General features: G+C 37.8%; 1 protein-coding gene across 3 annotated transcripts; it reads left to right on the plus strand.

Moving 5' to 3' along the window:
• Positions 1–6811: 6811 nt before the first annotated feature.
• LOC117305211 (ras-related and estrogen-regulated growth inhibitor-like) lies at positions 6812–16442 on the plus strand. 3 transcript variants are annotated; one of them, XM_033790029.1, is made up of 5 exons: positions 6812–7176; positions 7490–7602; positions 12416–12472; positions 13589–13665; positions 15562–16442. In XM_033790029.1, exons 2-5 carry the CDS (start codon positions 7524–7526, stop codon positions 15982–15984), a joined length of 636 nt encoding a protein of 211 aa, XP_033645920.1. In that variant the 5' UTR covers positions 6812–7176; positions 7490–7523; the 3' UTR covers positions 15985–16442. The 3 variants fall into 3 exon arrangements, with proteins under 3 accessions (XP_033645920.1, XP_033645919.1, XP_033645921.1); XM_033790028.1 differs by having other exon boundaries at positions 6812–7161; XM_033790030.1 differs by lacking the exon at positions 6812–7176 and adding an exon at positions 7233–7330.
• Positions 16443–16710: the final 268 nt, after the last annotated feature.

The raw sequence follows: 16710 nt of genomic DNA on the forward strand, positions 1-16710 counted from the left end.
TAACAAGTTGAGAAGTAAAACTAGTTCTTCAAAGAAGTTTTTCGAGATTTTTCCCGAAAATCCGAAAATCCACTCCGCGGTGGTAGAATATGATCCTGATCACAGCAATATTTGAGAGTATTTCACCATAGGGTCCCTGCAAAATCCGAACATTATTATCATTTCTGCATTTTGTAAAACTTAACAACCAAGTTAAAGTTAAGCAAGGGATGCCTGCTAAGAAGCAGTCTGAACAGGGTTCTCAAAGTGCCATTCACACGACAACAATTTAAACATGGGTCCCTTGCTTAAAGGAACACGTTGCCTTGGATCGGTCGAGTTGGTCTTTGAAAATCGTTCTGTAACCGTTTGTTGTAAAATGTATATGGTTAAAAAGATATTGTCAAAGTAGAGTACAATGATCTACACAAATATGCCTCGAAATTGAGTGGTTTTCTTTTTACCATGTCGACTAACACGGTCGGCCATTTATGGGAGTCAAAATTTTGACTCCCATAAAATGGCCGACCGTGATGGTTCGCGACGTAAAAGGAAAACCGTGCAGTTTCGAGTGATACTTGTGTGGATCATTATATTCTACTTTAAAAACATCTTTCTAACCATATGCATTTCATAACAAACGGTTGCAAATGCTTTTAATAGACCAACTCGTCCCTTCCAAGGCAACGTGTTCCTTTAATGTTAGCATGGTTGTTAATGTACCAATGTTTGACAAGGCATGATAACGTGGGACAGTATAAACAACTGATGTCCTTTCACACATCAAGGTACATTTTGTAACATTTAACAACCATGCTACAATTTAACAAGGGACCCTTGCTAAGTTTATCTCGTGTGGAAGGGGCTTTAGAAGACCATGTCAAGAAGTTGACTCCATGTTGGATGGATTGTTTAAGTTTTCTATTCAGTAAAGATGAGTCTGAGGGTTGCTGGGAATGAGTTGTTGACAACAGCTTGAACTGATTTTGTTTGGTTACCGGATTTAGTTACTGCTTACTGTGCCCATTATAAAGATTCAACCATGGATTTAGGGTAAGGAGATACAACAAAAGACGATGTTTAATCCATCTTTAGGAAATAGTGGTAAGTTCTATGAAGCATGTGTAAGTATATTTTAATTGGGGGCTGGCTATTTTCAAGTTAACTTTTACTGAAGATTAGTTGGGTGACAAGTCTTTCACGATTTAACATGTCCATGTGCCATCGCCTTGGTTACAAAGTTGAACACTTTTTTTTTTTTTTTTTTACAAATGAGACGTTGACACTTTTGTTTGTTTGTTTGTTTGTTTGTTTGTTTGTTTGTTTGTTTGTTTGTTTGCTTTTTGAGGTGATCTTTCCTTCAAGGGAACTCGGCAAACTCCCATAAGGGGATATAAACGCCAAGCTGGCAAAAGTTAATCTCTCTCATACAACTATCATTGGTTCAAGGTCTATGAAAAGTGTAGGTTATAATAAACAAAACATGTAATGGGCGAATAAGGTGCGAAGTTCGAGGAGGTTTCTTGGCGTGCCACAAAACAATTGATTTCAAAGCAATGTTTTTACAAGACTTCGGATAAAGGTTTGAAATCAACAAGCCTACCAGAAACTAAACTATACATTATTATCAGGGACACTTTGTGAAATCGTAATCCTTCAAAGGCACAAACGATGAAGAGAGTGACGTCAGTTGCGCGGTGCTTTTAAAGTGCCTGACTGATCATTACGTAACAACCGGATACATTGGGAGTACGACTGTGCGTTCTTGTTCCATTAAACACTGGATTAAAACAGTTAGCCATGCATAACGTAATACTCTCCGAGCATTACTGAGGCTGAAAAAGATTAACAGACACAGTTTCTTCAAAAAGGGAAATGTCAACAAATACAAAGAACAAAATGAAAAAGAGGGAGAAAAAACACACCCGTCTAAATAGACAATCAATGAACAATAATGGTGATGAGAGATCTTTAAAAGTCTCACAAAAAAGACTGTGACAGAGAGGGGGGTTTTGACAAGATGATGCGGGGGGGAGATGGTTCATTAATTGTGTTTTCAATGAGTCGTCTGTATACATTGTTTGGAGTGGTATAGATTGGGGTCCGGACTCCAGTTGTGATGGGTGGAATGGTGGATTGGGTGTCTGGCTTAAAGGAACACGTTGCCTTGGATTGGTCGAGTTGGTCTTTGAAAAGCGTTTGTAACCGTTTGTTATAAAATTGCATATGGTTGGAAAGATGTTTTAAAGGTAGAATACAATGATCCACACAAACACGCCTCGAAATTGCACGGTTTTCTGACTCCAATAAATGGCCGACCGTGTCAGTTCGCAAAGTAAAATGAAAACCACGCAATTTCGAGGCAAATTTGTGTGGATCAGTGTATTCTACTTTTAAAACATCTTTCCAACCATATGCATTTTATAACAAACGGTTACAAACGCTTTTCAAAGACCAACTCGACCAATCCAAGGCAACGTGTTCCTTTAAACAACAATATGGCGCTATTACACAGGAAAAACAACTGTCACGGCGGTTCCCCACTGAAAAAGCAAAACCATAGAATTCGAACTGCCTCTAGCTATACCGGGCACTCTCGGTGGTCTAGTTGATGAAAAACTAGAATTGCAAAGGTCGTGGGTTCGAATCCCATCCGAGTAATATGCCTGTGATGTTTTTGTCACACTACTCGGGAAAGTACTGCGCATACAGTAATACCAACCATCGGTGTACACTGGGTAAAACCAAAATAGATATTCTTTATCCCCATCTATTACATCAACAACATGATCAGTATCATAGCAAATGTCAATTCAAAGTGCTATATATTATCTCGAAGATAGCGTGAGTTGACTAAAGCTTGTTTGATGTAATTGATAACATACCTAGGGTGAGTAATCATTTATATAGTTACCAGGATGTTAACTTGGTTTTTATCTGAACCGTTACTAGGTGAAGTGTAACCAACCTCTAAAATAATTACATCAAGTCAATTAATGACTTCCTTAGCTCATAAAATGGCAGTGATTTACCAATAAGTAAATCTCTTCAACAAACTCAAATAAAGTTCGTTTCAACTTACAAAGTAGAACAATAAATAATACAATTGTACGGAAAACAAAGAAAGTCCACGGATGCTCATGTTTCCCTTCAAGATATTTAGTCCAAATCTCCAATGGGCCATTTCACACGGCGGCATTTATAACAAGGGTTCCTTGCTTAATTTTAGCGTGATTGTAAAAAATGCACCTCGTATGAAAGGACAAAAATATGTTTCCATAAAGGATGGCAAATTATTGAGAAGATGTCACTACGGACAGTGCAAACAATGCTGTTTCACACGAAGTGGACCTTGCAAAATTTTACAACCATGCTTAAATTAAGCAAGGGACCCCTGCTAAACTGCTGTCGTGAGAAAAGGGATAAAGACGTTAAGATTATAAGTTAATTGAAAAGAAGACGGTCTTTCAATTCAACAACAGTTATATGACTCGAACAGGGAATCCCGGCCTCCTTGGAGGTAGTATTTTGAAAACCATTATTTCTTAGATTACGCAATCACATGAGTTCTTTTGTGTTTCTATAGTTCTGTACAGAAAGCTCGAAAAAACATTTGGTGGACAGATTATCGCAAAGCTATAAGCATTCCCGCTTTAAGGGTCTTTCAAAATAGGTGAAAGTAGTAGCTTCAGTCGAATCATTGTCGAATAACCTTAAATGCATTTTCCTGCGTCTCCAGCTTAAAAAGTCAACTCGTGTTGACTTTTATTACCTTAAAGTTAACTGTTATTTCTCTATGTTTGTTTATTGGATGCATCAGGCTTTTATAACGGTAGGGGCAATAAAACTCATGTTTTATTATTCTGTGTAAGTTGTTTGCCCTGTAGTGGTCTGAGATTGCAATATCGAGGTTCATTCAAAGGAGTATGTTCAACAAAGGGTTGGACTCATCTTAGCTTAAAGGCACTGGACACTTTGAGTAATTACTCAAAATAATTATTAGCATAAAACATTACTTGGTAACGAGTATACGGGAGAGGTTGATGGTATAAAACATTGTGAGAAACGGCTCCCTCTGAAGTAACGTAAAGTTTTTGAGAAAGAAGTAATTTCTCAGTATATTACGTTTAAAGACATTAGACACTATTGGTAATTACTCAAACATTTTTTTAGCAAAACCTTACTTGGTATGCAGAGATGTTGATAGCATAAAACATTGTAAGAAACGGTAATGTTCCTTTAATCCCAATATATTTGATATATTGCAGTCTTTGATGCTAAAGGTACTTCCCATGTTAAATAGCTTCGCAATGGATCATTAGGCACCAGTAAAAGCTGGTGGGGCAGTAGAGGGTGTCTAAAGAGACACATTGAAGAAAAGTCAATCTGTAAATGTAACAGTTTGATTCAGAAAGATAGTGGGTATAGATTAACGCCTTCACTAAACAGACTCAGTATTCAGAAAGTCTGATTCAATACTGACTGGCTTTGTAGCTTTAGTTATACTTATCAAGACGTTTACTGGACGGCCTTGAGTAGCACTTGTTCTCCTCCTTATTATTGTGGCTGTGCCGAGATGTAGAACAAACAGCTACTCCAGTAGCTTTTGCCGTCGTACTGCATCTCTTTGGAACTCATTTCCGTGAATGTGTTGCAAGTTACTGGTATTCAGCCGTTGTTGGCTTATCCTGAAAATCACGTGGAAATTTGGTTGGTAACCCTGTTTTTATTAAAGAAGAAATTTCATGCTAAGCAAACTTGTGTGCTTACAGGCTTTTTGAAATTTGGCGCTGGTAACTTCAAGAATAAAACTTACAACTATAATAAGCACAACATTGACTAGCATAATTACAAAGCACAAATGGATTTTTCAACCCACCCTCTCCAGGACAGCAGCAATGCTGGTAGGAGGGAGAGTATAACAATTCAAGATTCAAGATTCATGACTTAAGATGACTCCACCTTCGGACGAGATTGGCATGTTGTGTAAACCATTAGTGAAAAGCACCTGACATTCTCGGCCGTAACGAGACCCAACTCTTGAAAGTCAATTGTTTTTACTGAAAAGTAAAGTGAATATCAACCTGACCCCATAAGCAACGGAGAGCATTAAAGGAACATTACATAATTGTTTTTGGGTTTTTTTGCTAACAAAACAGTTGCTGTCAGTGTAAGCACTTTATGTAATCCACCAGATAAATAAACTGACAAACCTGTAGAAGTTTGAGATCAATCGGCCATCCGGGTCACGAGAAAATAGTGATTACATATTTCGCATGAAATCGATGACAAACAGCTTGAATAAAACGCTCACTGCGCGATAAACCCCAAATGAGAAACTCATCAAATATGACATTTCAGACAGAAATACTTCAAGTGATGTTTTCTACTATCATCAACATTTTAGACTGTGTAAGTTGTATTTAATTAATCTGTGATCTTAGGCGATTTGTTTTCTTGCTAACTCTGTAATGTTCCTTAAATGCACACATGAGCGTCTTAGTTAGAAACCTGATTGCTCCATCAGTATGCTGCACTCTGAGCTTGCAAATCCATGCATTTATTTGTAGTAACAGTGGAAAACACTTAGAGATGCACTTATACTGCAGGTTGGGTAAAGTATTGACCGAGAAACGTTGCTTGTAAATAGTGCATGAGATTGCAACAAGATGAGTGCCCCAAGGCATAGAAAGACAGACATGTCGTGTACCTTGACTCCCCGGGGCGATATATAATACAAGGCATAGAAAGACAGACGTGTCGTGTACCTTAACTCCCACAGGCGATACAATGCATACAAAGACAGGCATGTCGTGTACCCTGACTCCCCGAGGCGAGATACAATACAAGGCATTGACTCCCCCAGGCGAGATACAATATCAGTCTATCAGTGAATATCTTTTGAGTAAAACGTTGGTTCTGAAAAGAGATACTTCGCGGTTTGCTGCCGCAAACCTCTCTTGGCTAAAGTTTCAAATCCAACAAACTTGTTAACGACAACACTGACGTCATGTAGTTCTCGTAGTTCTCAGATACCAGGAGTCAGTTGCTGTTTGTCAATATTTTACTAAGCGTTTTGTGTAGGAATTATTAACACTCTGATTATTTTGAGGTGATAAGAAAAAAAGACGACCAGTCTGGCATTTTCGGAAGTCTATATTTAGGTTAATTAGTCTATTATTAGTAACACCCCAGGCTGGCATTTTTCCAAGTCTATATTTAGGTTGATTAGTCTATTATTAGTAACAAGGTAGATAAAGAACACAAAGAAGTCATAGTTGGGGGATTTAGAGAGCTATATTTAACTCAACAAACCCTCACGCTAACTAAGTATGTAGTGGTGATACGCATGCGTCTGAAACATCACGGGACCTGGTTATCTTTGAGGGTTAATCTACTATTTACTGATCATGCGTCGATCAGGCTGGTATTAGCATACCTCAAAGCATCATTCGTGATATTAAGCACGTAAGCAAAGTCAGTCACTTTGTAATCTGTACATACATCCACATAACCCTTTAAAACTATGATTGACTTTGTTATTTTAAATTCCTAGTAATCGTAAAAACAAATTTGATTTAGTAACTATTAGATTACAGTGTCAGTCTCTACTGCCAAGACTCAGTTTCATAAATTGTGTACATCAAGTCAAGTTCCCTTCCTCCATGAGTCAAACTAGCACGAGTGTTTACTCCCTGTAGTTTGTGGAATTTTCAAGAGTTATTAAATGCGTAAAGTACCCCGCAAGCATTGACTACTACTGTATTCATGCGAGGACGACCCAGGGCCGTCAAGTATTTGCGCAGTGTACAACACAGGAGCACAGACTAAAGCAGCCTACAATATACAATCGCGTCTTCACCAGGCATTCCTAAAAACTTCGAATTTGCTTTCAAGTTCCATGGAATTAAGTTAAATCCATAAATTTACAAGTTGGCAAACATTTAGATGAACTTATCAACTAGCGTGAACTACTGATAGGTATAGGACGCAACGATCGTGTTGAGGCGTTACGACGGAGAACAGGAAATTAGTGATTCTTCGTGGGGGGAAACGCTCCGTTAGTCTACCCTAGCAAGCCCCGGCTGCTCCGGCTGAAATCATCTCATCAAATTGTGAATCGTCTCCAGCTGTTCGACTGAAGTCACCTGCGTCTTGCATACCGATGCATCATAACTCAAGGTGAGAGTAGCTGAGGTAAGACATGGTGGAAACTGCTTGCAGTATATACCATGACCAAACCAAACAGAAAATGGTCTATCTAACTTTGAATTCATATACGAGTCATAGAGCAGAGGTGTTTTTCTTGAGCACTTTTGAAGCATCACCACAGGGGGTTGACCATCAATAGGTAATGATGCCTCGTAGACGCCTTCTTTATTCCTCATCGCCAAAAGCTTGCCCTGAACCACAATAGACACTTTTTGACATCAATCAACACGATTCCTTTTCAGATTTGACTGGACAAGGACTTGGAGAGAATTCAAACTAATTTGTGTTTACTTTTCAGATAATCATCATCATTTGACTGAGGACTTTAAACCATGAGTCGTACGGGACCACAAGCTAAGACTGTGGAAACGAGAATAGTTGTTCTTGGGCGACCAGGAGTTGGAAAATCAGGTAAGTTTATAGTAAAAAAGAAAATTACTTTTATTAATACTTCATACTCAACTAATAAAATAATATAGCAATTTTTAATGCGTTTGAGGCACGATTTCTGGTATCAGTTAACTGTAAATTACAGATGTGTTATCGAAATGCTTTCTTGACCACATACTTGTATTTACTATAAACCCTTGTGGTTAAGCCTAGTGACAAGTTGTGAAAAGGACTCTTAAATTTTACGATATGTTTAGTTTGCGGTATCACCATTTGTGAATCTACTTGCCAGGTAGAGTTTGTTCTTTAGAAAACTGTCTTTCTTTATTCTACTATATACTACTGCGGAGTAGATTTTTTGGAAATTCGGGAGACTTCTCAGTTCAGAAAAGAATTGTCCTGCTTTTTAGTTACTACCTGGGCGGAAGGTATGAACAAAGTGGGCCTATAGCTGTTTCATAAGTAGTACATAAAGGGTAGCTACATCCTAAGTGTTGCTACTGTCTCAGCTAGTATTGTTGTCTTATTACGGTACGAGTGACTCAATTATTCTGGTTGGAATTCTGTGATTGTCGAACCTTTCATTGACTCTGCCTCGGGCTCTGATATTAGAGTCTTGTACAAACAGTAAAACACCGCAACTTGAGTTAGCCACACCAGGAGTTAGTCAGAAATGATTCGAATCTTTAACTCAATTGCAATGGAATATAATGAGCGACAGACCACTTCCCACCAGTCTCGAGTTCTTGAATGTATTCATGCAGAATCTTGAAGCTTCTCAACTTACAAGAAAATGTTACGTTGAATCGTGGAGGCTTTCCTTCCTCATGGTTGAATGTTATGCAGCGCTGTAAATACAGCTTGGGGATGTATTTCATATGGCTAATCGAATCATATCATTCACTGCCATTAAGAAGGAATGTAGGTTTACATCAACTGTATGAACATAGATGTTAAATTTGTAGCAGGGATAAAGAATATTCATTTTGGTTTCGACCATTTACACCTATGTGTGTTGCACTGTTTACTCAGTACTTACCCGAGTTCTGTGAAAACAAAATCACAGCGATATTACTCGGGTGGGATTCGAACCCACGACCTTTGCAATATGTAGGAACATTGGTAGGAACAGGTGCATGTTTGTCAGTCATTTTTGTCTGTCCGTCCATAGGCTGGGAAACAAATTATATATCTTTTTACGCGGATGTTGCCATTTTTGTTTAAAATTCAATTTCATTGAACTTTTGTAAAGTAATTCATGCCACACTGAAATAAGCGTACATATTGATAGAGCAAATAACAAGGAGAACTATGTTTAGGTGCGATTTTGAATGAATGGTTCGTTCGGTATAAACAAAATAATCTTTAACGTTTTGTCCGTTCATTGTAAATTAATAAATAATAATAAAACCACATATTTTATTGTGCGCATTTCCATCATTAAAAAAATTGTTCAAAGGCGCATTACAAAAATCTACAATAGCATAAAAATCAGCACAATCGAGAAAACAGCTATTGAGAAAAAAACTGTGTCTCGAAATGTAATGTTTAAGACATTTTTAGTACATATATTTCGTAGAATTTAAAAACAAGAAGCTACAACTCACACAACAGCAATTTTTTACAGGGATCCCTTGGTTAAAAATGTGGCACTTGTTTGACAAGAATTAACAAGAGACCTTTGACATGTACATAAATTAATGTCCTTTCACACGAGGTACACTATGTAACATTTAGCAAGGGACCCTTGCTAATGCTCTCGTGTGAAAGAGACTTAAAACACTGACGTTAGAATAGGCCAATATTACAGTCAGTGCATAGTCTAAACAAGTGATACAAGGTCTAGTGTCATAATATCTGGTAGTCACTAAAATTGCTTAAATAATTCATAACTACTGAAATTCTTTTGACATGTGGCGTTTGGAGCAAACACAGATTATCAAAATACAACATACCTCAATACAAATATACATTGAAGTATGAATTGAAGTCATGCTTGTCTAGAATGGTTAAACACATAATCCCATCACAAACCATACCCCATCACTCTCCTTGTTCAAACAAATTGAGGTCATATTGTTGAGCTAGACATACCAGATATGACCATCCATAGACACGACCAGTGACCAGTACGAGTTTTGAGTTCACATGGTGAAGGAATTCTCCCCTTGAAAATAATTAAATTTGACAAGTTGACATCTTTAAAGGCACAGGACACTATCGGTAATTACTCAAAATAATTGTTAACATAAAGCGTAGTTGGCAACGAGAAATATGGAGAGCTTTTGATAGTATAAAACATTGTGAGAAACGGCGTGACAGCTGGGCTCTATTTTATAAACACAAAAACCGGCTAAGCACAGGTAAATCTTGCTTAGAAAACCAGGTTACCAGCCAACACTCCATAAAGTTCACAATGTTGCGACTGGTGCCCCACTCATTTTGTGCTTAGCAGAGAAATTTGCAGTAGTTTTGTCTGCTAAACAGCAAATTTTGCCAACAGGGCCCAGTTTGTACAGCTGCTTAAGCAGGAAATAAGTTAAGCGAAAACAAAATAGTGCTTATCAAAATAGGCTTAACATCCGAACTGCCTTGTCATGTGTACCGTGTGAATGTTATCCTTCTCATTTCTGCTCAGCAAAAAAATTAAGCAAAATGTTCTGCTTAATCAGCTCTAAATTGGGCTTAGTGGGCAAGCCATGCGGCGGAAGGTATATTCTTTGCTAAACTTCAGGGCCCAATTTAATAAAGTTGCTAAAAGCAGCAAATACTGCTTGACAATTTTTTGCTAAGCAAAACTGAGCATTCAAGATACCAGTCAAAAATTGTACTCGTGACATGGTTGTTTGGCTGGTCTGGTAAACATAATTTGCTTATGCTTAGCTACTTTATGTGCATAAGCAGGTCCATGAAATTAGTTCCTATTTGCTAAACTTCTATTTTCTAATAATATATATATTTGGTTTGCGGTAACGCATGTGTGTATCTATACTTGCCAGGTAGAGTTTGTTCTTAGTGAAATACTGTCTTGCTACATATTCTACTACCGCGAAGTAGCTTTTCGGAATCCGGGAGACTTCTCATTTCAAGAACTGTCCTATGCCTTAGTATTAACTACTACCTGAGCGGAAAGTAGACAATCGGCTAGAACTACTACTTTAGCTTATAGGATCGTTCTTTTTGTTTCTTATAGTCTAGAAAGAAGTGTTATCAAATCGCAGGTGCAGTTTTCCCATTATTGACATGGTGTGACGTGGTTGGGTTATATTTCCCATGTCTGGTTGCGATTCCCATTTCCCACTCAGCGTGATGTCCATACCAAGCAACCAGGTAGATACATGGGGTAAACGTGTAACTATGTTATATGCTGTTTAGTGTCAACATTGTGTTTGGTGTCTATGTATTCCAGCGTACATTCAAGCCGTATCTCACATTACGTGGATAGATTTCAAATGCATATTTTTGGATGGAGAGAATTTTGCATTATGAACTGATGTCAAATATTCAATCAATTTACTTCAGACATTGAACGTTTAATTGTTTTCTTCCAACGTCCGACCAATTGAGCCCAAATTTTCAAAGGTTTGTTATTTTGTGCATGTTGTGATGGGATACATTATTAGTAGAGAAGACTATGGTCATGTTTACCAAACGTGTCCAGGGTCGATTTCACCATTTCACAAAGGGTTAAGACTCGTCTTATCTCGAGTAAGGGCAAGTTACTCGTCCTAACTTCGGACTAGCCTTAAGTTTTTAATATTTCTTAACTAGTCCCAAGTTCTTCATGAAATCTACCCACGTGCCTTTAATCAGGCTTTTTATGTAACGAGTAAGTTAGGTGCAATGTCGGAGGACGTTGACAAGCTAATAACACGAAGCGAAGAGCTAATCAAAATAAATATTTGCATTTCTAAAGATATGATTGAGACTTTGCCAATCTGAAGGCTTTAGCTCCAGGTATGTTAATCTAACCTTCCATTCTGATGATGATGATGAAGATAATGTTGATGAATCAACAGTGAGAATAATTGCCTATACATTGTTAAATAAATTATGATGTCAACAAGAATTGCAGCTGCGTCAGGAATTAATGGGACCCCGATGGAAATTAGTCTAAGTTTTGGCTTCGGGGGCTTTGGATAATTTTGTGCAGTATTTCTTTCTTGTGTGCTATTTTTATTTGTCTTATTTCATTGTCTTTTCTCATGTTGTTGTGTATGTGTTTTTGGCTTGTTCTTGCTGGGTTTTTTATCCGAATAAATTCAATCAATAAATCAATCGATGATGACGGGAGGGCGCTAAAATTTCGCATAAATTTAATCGTCGGTATGGGGTTGTGTTGAATCATTGCAATATAGGGGGTAGAAGGTTTGCGGTAACACCATGTAATGACTATCTCTAATGAGTTGGGGTGGTTCTGAAAAGGCCCGTTGGTTTCAAGTCGACGTTTCGATCAGTATGCTCTGACCGTCTTCTGGAGAAAGCATTAAGGGGTTGTGTTTCACATGGAGCGGGTGTCTTGTGGGTGGTTTTGACTGACTTACTTTATTGCGAATGCCATTAATAATGGCATTATCAAAGAACCAAACAGGAATATTGCAATAAATCCTTCTGTATTAAACAACTCGACAAACTTCGACTGGACTTCAAAAAGATTATTTCGCACATTGTACATTATTTGTTTGTCTTTCAGCTACAGTAGTTCGGTTTCTTACTCGTCGATTATTGTTTGTCTTTCAGCTACAGTAGTTCGGTTTCTTACTCGTCGATTATTGTTTGTCTTTCAGCTACAGTAGTTCGGTTTCTTACTCGTCGATTATTGTTTGTATTTCAGCTACAGTAGTTCGGTTTCTTACTCGTCGATTCATATGGGAGTACGACCCTACATTAGGTAAGTATTCAATACTTTGGAAAGTTAAAGGCACTGGATGGACAGTTTCGCATTCAGGAATACACAACCCGGGAAGCGATACTGCAGTAAGGCTTCTCAGATTCAAAATACTATTATTTGTTACATAACCAGATTACTTTGAAGTGAAATGTTTCTCAAAATAAATTAAACTACAGAACGCTGTCGTAGGCCTCTATAAACAAATGTAATAATTGATTTTAAGAGTGACTACAAAACGTAGGTCTATATACCTTTATCACGGTGTGGTCATCTTGATTTTACTCCATTCAACTCTTATCCAAACGAAATAATAGTCTGGTGCCATGCGCAATGAATGTTAGCGTTCGTTACTGTTGTTGAAAACAGAGAACATGACAAAGACGGTGACGGTCTATACCTTCCCTTTAAAGGCACTGAACACGTCTAATAATTGTCAAAGACAAAAATTCTCACTTGGTGTATCCCAACATAATGCAAAATTTAAAACAAATCTGTGAAAGTTTGGGATCAACTGGTCATCGAACTTGCAAGAACTTACACGGTCTAATGATGATGGTAGAAAACATCCTTTGAAACATTTCTGTCTGAAAAGTCATTATTTGACGTTTATATAAATTATCTAATTTTGCGTGTACATGTATTTGATTTTCACTAATTTCTCATGGCCCAGATAGACGATCGATCTCAAACTTCTACAGGTTTGTCAGATTATGCATGGTGGAGTACATGAAGTGCAAAAACCAACTCTGTTATGTTCCTTTAACCGAACATCTCTTGATATTAAACTAATAGAAGCAATGTGTCAACATGTTGCAAGGACATTTTCTACTTCTCACCATTTGCATTTTCCATGAATAAATTGACAAGTTTGAATTTACACAAATACAACAGATTAAATAACTAAACAGTACTGTGTAAGACACCTTGTTCGGGTTGTTTTATAATTCTGCAAGGAGTGGCTTTTTCAAGGCATTCTGCGTCTCAAAATGTGTTTTTCCGAAATATTAGTATTCGATAACCCTGACCATACTTTGAAAATCCATGTTTCTTTACGCAGTGTTGTTGCCTTTTTTATAAAAAATTATGCAAACTATTTAATATTGTAATTTCTTTCAGAATTTACCTATCGACATCAGACGATAATTGATGATGAAACTGTTACCATGGAGATATTAGATACAGCTGGTCACCAGGTTGGTAATCAGTTATAAGAAATTTTAGAGTTTCTTCTTTAATTTTAGCTTGCCATCTGGCTTTGTATTTCATTCAATAATGAGATTTTTTAGTGTTTCTTGTTTAATTTTAGTTTTTTTCCGGGGATTTTTTAGTGGTTTTTAAATATTATTTAGCTAGTTTTCCATTAACTTCCTGCTCATTAAATCGGGGATTAAGGGTTTCATCTTTTAGCTTGTTTTCCACAACCTTCTGCTCATTCATTGCTGGGACATTTTAGAATATTTTGTTTAATTTTAGCTTGTTTTTAAAACTTGTTTTGTATTTCATTCAATAATTGGATATTTTAGAGTTTCTGGTCTAATTTTAGGTTTGTTCAACCTTCTGCTCATTCATGGCTGGGATATATTAGAGTCTCTTGTTTAATTTGAGCTTGTTTTGAAAACATGTTGCATATCTCATTCAATAATTGGAAAATTTAGAGTTTCTTGTTTTGTTTTGTTTCTTGTTTCTTGTTTGCTTGCTTGCTGCCTACCTTTGCGTGTCACGCTACACCCATCCAGAACCTTCTCTTGTTTTTGATGGACATGTCTCTACATATAATTTGTGTTTTGTAACCATTGGATTTCCAATAACTAAATAACGTTAATGAATAGCTGGATAAATGAAACCTCTTATACATTGACTGTTCACATCACTGGGTATTGTTCATGTTCCTAAAGGGGATTATACAATCTTAAGAAACACACAGAGGGCATTCACCTCTTGTTGTTACAATCAAAGACGTCGCATTACTCTATGCCCCTCGGCTCCTCCCGTGCCATTAGGTTTGGATAAAGACACTCCAAGACGTACATTCCACTCACTCAAGACGCTTCTCAAGAAACTCGCCATGTTACCAAACCCTGCTCGCAACAAACCTAACTCTAAAACATCTCATTAATCCAAATTGTTGGAACAATGAGGGGGCCTCGCCTATTTACGTCACAATATTCCTTGATCTGGTCAAAACAAGAATACAATCTTTTGAAAGTGAGGCAAGGGGGCGCCCTATCTGTGATTTGCATTCAAAGTTTACTCTCGAGTTCTAATAACAAAAATAATCGATACAGGCCAGTAGGCTTCGCTTTTGAAAGGATAAGGGCACCAAGGCATTTATTTCCTCCTCGGCAAAGGGCACCCTATGGGGAAATTGTAAATTTCTACTGGATCATTTTAAGGGCACTAAGGCAATGACCAAGGGCTTCTTCGTTGCTTCCGTGAAGATACAAGATCTCGCAGAACCCTTCAAATTAAAGTGCTTACAATACTTGCTAAGCAATAAATTCACGCTTACTATGTTGATGTGACATTGCTTCGCATGATTTCCCTGAGTGATTCGAGTTAAACGGACAGTAGTAGCAATGTTGATCTCCAACAGACAAACTGAAAACCTATTATTTTTAGGGCTTCTAATAGGTCTACAAACAAACTCACTCCGTAATACACTAATGGGATCTTCTGAAGAACTACAAGTTTTAACAGTAGGGGGCCTACACTACATCTCACAACAGAAACATATAACAGTAGGGTGGGTGTGGGGGGGGGGGGGGAGTCAGCCTGGGCTGCAGTATTATCTTACAACAGCAACAGACAACAGTAGGGGGACTACTCTGCAGCATCATACAGCAATAGGGGGTTCAGTGGGGCTATACACTAGATTCAGAACAGCAAGAGTCACTTTACTTTCCACTGTAAGTTAGTGTTCTGTGCTTAGCAAGTTTTTGTGCTTACAGGCTTTATGCAATTGAGCTCTGGTCGCTTAGAGAGACTGGCCTTCCCATAAAAAAGTTTCATCACATAATTGCAATTTCAGTTGTTTATCATTTAGTTTTTTAGTTCTAAACTGACTCTATAATCTATGTTGACTCTTTCAGGAAGACACTTTGAACAACAGAGAAGGTCACGTGAGGTGGGGAGAAGGCTTTCTACTTTTATACAGTGTGACTGATCGCAAGAGCTTTGAAGATATTATGCAAATCAAAAACTATTTAGATGAAATCAAAAAGGCCAGGAATGTTACCATGGTGATTGTTGCTAACAAGTGTGATTTGGATCATCTGCGCACCGTATCGACTGAAGATGGTGAGAGATTGGCTCAAGATTTGGCGTGTGCTTTTTATGAGGTATCAGCTTGTAGAGGGGATGAGAGTATTGAAGAAGCTTTTCATGAACTTTGCCGTGAAGTAAGAAGACGTAAAGCTATGGAAGGATCCAAACAAAACAGAAGACGAAGCTCCATTCAGCAGATGAAACAAGTACTTAATAAAACATTCACTAAGATCAACAATAGACAATGAACAATGTCAACTGCAGTTGTATCAACTTGTTGCAGCTTTTTATCAGTATTTCAGACTGAGTCTGACCACTAAGTGTTTTGACAAATAATGACAACTAAATGATGTTACGCAGTATTTGAAATCTAAATTCATTGGACATGCGCGAATTGACGTACGCTACTACGGCTGAATGTGGTACATCGTTTACTGGTGACAAACGAATAACGTCCACACATGGGAACAATTTCATAAAGCAGAAAATGTTGCTTAGCATAACACAATATGCTTACATACCTTTATGTGCTTAGCAAGTTTTTTTTCTGCTTACCGGCTTTATGAAAATGGTCCCTGATTGTTACTTAAGTTACGTAAAGGTGTCCCAGTGAATTCTGTCCCCCGTTCCCCTTGGAAATAAACACTGGAGGAGGATGTTTCAAAAGAGGGCGCTACCACAAGTCTGTACACAGTTTCGCCGTATGGTGGGGCGCACATAATCCGGGGGGGGGGGGGGGGGGGCTAGAATCTCCTGCCACACCGGCTTTCATACTTCACTTTACATTGACAAGATGCCCACTGGTATCAGGTAACCGGGACCTAACTCATGGTATTCCTTAAAAAGTTTACTATTTTGTAAAGTTTACTGTTTGACAACGTTGGTGTGAGTAATTCACTCACTGACTGATGAGTTGACATGTTTGACAAGAAAATACTTTTTCACAGAACTAACTCGGGAAAGCACTGAATCTA

The sequence above is a fragment of the Asterias rubens genome, chromosome 22 (assembly GCF_902459465.1).
Source record: "Asterias rubens chromosome 22, eAstRub1.3, whole genome shotgun sequence".
NCBI lineage: Eukaryota > Metazoa > Echinodermata > Asteroidea > Forcipulatida > Asteriidae > Asterias > Asterias rubens.

What these genes read in the sequence shown, in the direction of transcription:
- LOC117305211 (XM_033790029.1), top strand. Translation starts at nt 7,524, where the DNA reads ATGAGTCGTACGGGACCACAAGCTAAGACTGTGGAAACGAGAATAGTT. An exon ending in GGAGTACGACCCTACATTAG is followed by an intron (nt 12,473 to 13,588) that starts GTAAGTATTCAA and finishes AATTTCTTTCAG; the next exon opens with AATTTACCTATCGACATCAG. An exon ending in TAGATACAGCTGGTCACCAG is followed by an intron (nt 13,666 to 15,561) that starts GTTGGTAATCAG and finishes TGACTCTTTCAG; the next exon opens with GAAGACACTTTGAACAACAG.